The sequence below is a fragment of the Lethenteron reissneri genome, chromosome 43 (assembly GCF_015708825.2).
Source record: "Lethenteron reissneri isolate LAM-NWPU_2019-01 chromosome 43, ASM1570882v1, whole genome shotgun sequence".
Taxonomy (NCBI): domain Eukaryota; kingdom Metazoa; phylum Chordata; class Hyperoartia; order Petromyzontiformes; family Petromyzontidae; genus Lethenteron; species Lethenteron reissneri.
In genome coordinates this window covers 4,408,574-4,413,978 of record NC_083821.1, presented here as the reverse complement: position 1 = coordinate 4,413,978, position 5,405 = coordinate 4,408,574, and the positions used below count along the sequence as shown (strand labels likewise).

Here is a 5,405-nt window from a genome sequence, read left to right as displayed (position 1 = left end):
AACACAATTCGAAGATGTTTAATTGTAAAACTTCAAAACGGAGCATCGGGTGCTTGCGTGAATGCGTCGTTCGTGTGCAATTTTTCGTGACGTTCCTGGCCGAAGGCCGTCAATGATTGTGAGGGGTGCCACATGGGCTCCAGAACAACCCCTAGTATCTTATAACAAGTATGTCGTGGCATTTCCACAGTGCAGCAACTATAAGCCATTACGCTTATAATGAATTGCCATGTGAGTCGAGTTCAGGATTCGGGAGGGGTCTTGGTGTCTAAAGCTCAGTCACCCGGCATTAAAGGGGGAGTGGAGGAAGTGACTTGGGGGTCTGGAATGGGTTTGAATTGAGTTATCCGAAGCCAACGAGGATGGGAGGCCACTGCATAAATTCAGGGTTTGATATTTCAAGGCCAGGGCTTGATTTTTTTTATTTGGCATTGTGATTGAAACTCCCCAAATAGTTTGTGTGCATTGTGAAGATAGTAGCCAGGGGCAAGTGAACTGACATAGCCTTTGCTAGATGCAAAGACAAAGATCCCCCGTTAAGCTTCAGTAGACTTTTGGGGTAAGTGTCGTTAGCGAGCACCTATGAAGGCCGGCGTGGCACACGAGGGGGTGGGTGGTCAGCACCACTCCCGGCCGGCTTTGTCTAACCACAGTGGCGATGATTACACACTGCACCAGGTACTTATTTGAGGCTGAGTCGACCTAGGTTCAGGCCAGGACCGGTTCACATAATAGTCACTGGTGTTGACCGTAAGTGCGAATCAAACTCGGGTTGCCAGATACTTAGTGCAGCACGTGCGTTAACCACTAACACTACTGCTCCCCCCTAGCTAGGTACAGAGAGTAGTGCAGTAGTGTGTGCACTTCAAGGTCAATCTCAAATGTAGTTGTATTTCTCTTGAGTAACTCAACATATCTCACTATTGGGGCGATCGGTGGTGCAGTGGTTAGTACACTGGACTATAAACCCCTTCACCAACCCCCATGTTCTACATAGCACGAGGCCTCCATCCAGCAGTGGATTGATTAAGGGCTGTAAATCATTATTATTGTTACATCATTCCATAATCAACATCTCAGGTTGTTTTGTTTGTAAAATTGTGAAGATTCGTGATGCTGCTGGACAAAGGCTGTGCCGGTCATAGGGGTTGTTTGACCATACTTCACCACATTGGTCAGTGCAGGGTGGTAAAGGAAGGGGCAGGACTGGGTCAGATATCAATCATGTTAGCAGCGGTTGGGAATCGAACTCCGTTATCCTGATATATAGTAAAACACATTTGTTTAAGCATGCAAAGCCAGAACCGCTAAAATAGCTTTGTATCCAAACTAGCATAATCCAAACAGTTTTACATTGTATAATCACTCGTAACCGTACAAATAAATCACAAATGCTATTCAAGTATGCGTATACAGAGTGTACACAGTTTATTTTAATGCACGCTTGAGTTAATGTGTAAATTGTAACAACATCGTTTCTTCTGCAGTGAACCTACATAATATTAAGTTGATTACAAATAATGCTGTATATTCTTTCAACTGTAAGACGCACTGACTCCCCACCCCCCATATTGTAACGCAAAGTTAGCGGTGAGGCTTTATTTGTATGTATGTTGAACTTTTCCTCACCATGCGTAGCCAACCGCGCTAATCAGAGGTGTGTCACCAGATTTCTACGACTTGATTGACACCGAGCATCAGTTTGTGGCGCGTCTGACTTTCCGGAGCATCTTATAATCCGGATAATACAGAATAACAATGTTACCGTAACATGCATTTCCTAATACATCAAAAAAAATATCCTCAACGGCAGCAAAAAAATAAACATACTGTTATATTTTAACCCGTTATTTGTAAATAGTATACAACGTAATAATAATGTACAAGCATAGTGTCAATACACCGCTGAATTAAGGCCTCAGCACGATGCGTCGGTCATGAGGCTTGTTTGACCAAACTTGATCGCCCTGCTCATGACAGGTTGGCAAAGGGGGACTCAACAATGGTTCTGATATCACTTGCCAACTATGCAAGGCATGGCCGGGAATTGACATCAGGTCGATTAATGCTGGCAATACTTAACATTGATTTTTCCCAAGGAATTATGGCAATATAGCAGTGACAGGCACATCGATTCAATCTCGATTTGAAGCTTTCGTGACTGCAGGAATCCATACTCTTTGGTTCCTTCGGTAAAGTCACGTAGGTAGAAAAATAAAATAAAACAAAATAAACTCCAAACGGTTTTCCATTGTATAATCACTCGTACAGTACAAATAAATCACAAATTATATTCAAGTATGCCTTTACAGAGTGATAATAATGATATATTATTTTTTGTTTTATTTATTTTTCGACCTACGTAACTTTACCGAAAGAACCAATGAGTGCGCATTGATTCGTCGAACATGAACACTCATGCGAGAAAGGTTGGCTGGGCCTTCTCTCTTCCGTCCTGGCAGTTCTGGAGCGATGGAAGCCTTGCTGTTTTGGTAATCCCCTCGTACAGCCGAGAGCGCATTGGCCACTTCTGAAAAATGCAAACGACAGAATACAAAAAAAAATGAGCACAGAGGTGACAAGTGATCTAGGCGTGGTGGTTATACTGTATGCATCCATAATCTAGCACTTTGGAAGCAAGCGTTGATAGATGATGTACTTGTGTGACAATCCCCAACACGCTTTCAGTGTTACCCCCCCCTTTCTATGTCGTTTGTTTTCTCCAGAAACTCCAGTTTCCTCCCTCAACAACAAACGACTCCTTAAAACGCTTCAAAAGCAATTGGCAAAATAGTCCAATGCAGGACTCTCCTGAATAAATAAACCATGTTACTAAAACGAAGTGAATCTAAAAGTAAATAAAATTAACAAAATCACACGCAATGTTGAACAGTTCGTATTTAAGTTAAAGCAGATGCATGTGTACAATAAGTAGAGACATATTATAAAGACACGAGGTAGGCACAGAACAAGTAGAGAGACCTCTCATTCTAGAATGTAAAAATAACAATCCAGTGGCCGCTGGTTCGATCTCCCAGCGAGGCAGATTAAATCCTCCTGCTTCTGCCCAACCAGCAGTATAAATTAGTGCATCACAGTCAATTGGCAGGTCACATGAGGTAGGGTAAAGCGTGAGTAAGCCCACCTCCAGTAAAAGGTGACCAAATACATTTTGTGTGACCCTGAAAGCCAATGCAGTCCTCACCTTCATTGGGTGTAAAAATCCTGGAAAGTTCCCCGTGGCGCGTGCCTCCGCTTGCTCTTTATCCTGATCAAGAGACTGGGGCCCCTTGGTGGCTCCATGCGCCCTCCTTGTCAAGAACTCCCTGGCCACGTGGTCTGGCGCGGCGACAGCAGGCGGAACCCCGTCACCGTATGGACGACCCGTTTCCACGCCAAGAGTCCTGCTCAGGTGCGCGATGTACGCACTGGCCAGTAGCAACACGTCCAGTTTGGAAAGTTTGGTGTCGGGCGGCACAGCTGGCAAGCTCTTCTGCAGCGCTAGGAAGGCGGCACGCATGGCTCTCACGCGTGACCGCTCCCTGTTAGCACCCGACGACTCCTTATCGACGTTCGAGTCTCGTGTCCCCCTCGGGATGGGGGTCTCCGCACGCTGGGAAGACCCCTGTTGCTGTTGTTGTTGCTGCTGCTGCTGCGGCGTGGGTCCGGTGCCCTGGCATGGCCCACGCGTGGTCCGCTTGCGCTGTGTGCCCCACGCTCCGATGCAGGGTTGGCGTGTGGGGCCGGCCGTGCGGACGGGATGGATGGGATCCATGTAGCTAAAAGTTGGATATTTCAATCTGAACAAAAAAAAAGTGTGCATACACATGGATTTTGTAACGCGTTTCTGCACACATTTGTCCTCGGAAGGGTTTAATTTGAAACCTCATTGTTCAGGTGACTTCCCCAATCGCAAATCTCGATCAAATGTGACTACAGGCATTGGTGCTCAAAATCCGTGGTTACAAAATGCTCAAAGTGATCCTTTACATATTCACTCGTGTATCTCAGTGTGTTATAATACGGCACGTAATGAGACCAACAGGAGCTTTCATTCACGAGTGGACAGAACGAGGATAATAACCAAAACCACGTTAAAAACAACATGGAACGTCTGCACAGCTTCATGTATACAGCACATATGGATGATTCCAAAGTAACAGAATTAAAAGAGCAATGCAATCATCAGACGTGGCGTTTAATGCAACGCACTAAACCTGCCATCTCAGAAGCGTTAGATACTTTATATTTCCAAATGAAGATCCCTTGCTGTAATCCCGTTACCGTGGAATTATAATAAAGAATGAACACGCTACGTTTGGCATTTGCGCTATTCTTATTGTGCAAGGCGATTACAAGGGTGTTAATCTTCACAGTTGTATAGGGGCAAGAATACTACGTAGTTTCACTAAAAATTGCAATTTGCGGTAATTTTTTTATGCACCCGTGGCCTCTTTCGAATAACATCACGGGAAACAAACGTCAGGTATTTTTTTGGTAACACCGGCAGTATTAACCAAGGCGGCTTAGGTTCTTGACACTGCGAGCCTCTGCAACAAGCAATAAACGCGCTGCAACTCGCAACATACTCCATACAAATGCACATTCGTTGAGTTGCGTGCGTGCGTGCGTCGTACACTTACGTGCGGTTTAAAGCTCTTGCGCTGCCTGCTCTGTGCGCTATTCGAATCGTAATGACCACACGGAGCGGGGACCTGCACGCACTCGTTTTTCCTTGGGTCCGTCCTCTACACGCAGCCCTGTGCCATACCCCACAGATTGTTTGGCGCCGCACATCCAGCTATATTGGACGAGCCTTATCCACTCAGCCTGATAAAACGCTCCGTATTTCATCCTGCTGGCCAATGCTTCCCACGTACGGCTGCATTTTTAATAGCTCAGCGAAGGACATTTTAGAAGCGGGACTGCAAAAATGCCCACACTTAAAAGATAGTGGGGACATTTGGCAGACGCAAGCTGCTATGGGGGTTTCAGAAATGATAATTTGGTGGAAAAAATAGGATGCTGTGATTTTTTTTTTCGTTTGCACCAAACCCACAATTTTACTGCATTCTCATATTTTCTCACGTGACATTGATATAGAAAATAACATTGCAACATGTTTCTCAGACGCATTCATCCAGCTGATGGTGCTGGCCCATCGAGGGCTCTAAAAATGATTTTTTGGAGGGGCCCCCCTTTTTGACCTAAATACCAACAACATATACTCTTAGGTTTTTTCGGTAAAGTCACGTAGGTAAAAAAATAAAAATAAAATGAATAAAAGTTGCCTCCGAAACGTCGTGATTTTTTATTTTACTTTTATGAATTTTAATTGTATTTTTTTACCTACGTGACTTTACCGAAAAAACCTAAGAGTTTGAATTCTTGCAGTCACGAAAGCT

The 5,405-nt window shown here is 44.7% G+C and overlaps 1 protein-coding gene across 1 annotated transcript; it reads right to left on the bottom strand.

Moving 5' to 3' along the window:
* Positions 1-2,416: 2,416 nt before the first annotated feature.
* Positions 2,417-4,759, bottom strand: LOC133353268 (transcription factor 23-like). Its single transcript, XM_061569369.1, has 3 exons — positions 4,644-4,759; positions 3,206-3,800; positions 2,417-2,530 (listed from the first exon to the last, which is right to left on the bottom strand). The coding sequence occupies exons 2-3, from the start codon at positions 3,773-3,775 to the stop codon at positions 2,417-2,419; spliced, it is 684 nt and encodes a 227-aa protein (XP_061425353.1). The 5' UTR covers positions 3,776-3,800; positions 4,644-4,759.
* Between the last annotated feature and the right edge of the window lie 646 nt (positions 4,760-5,405).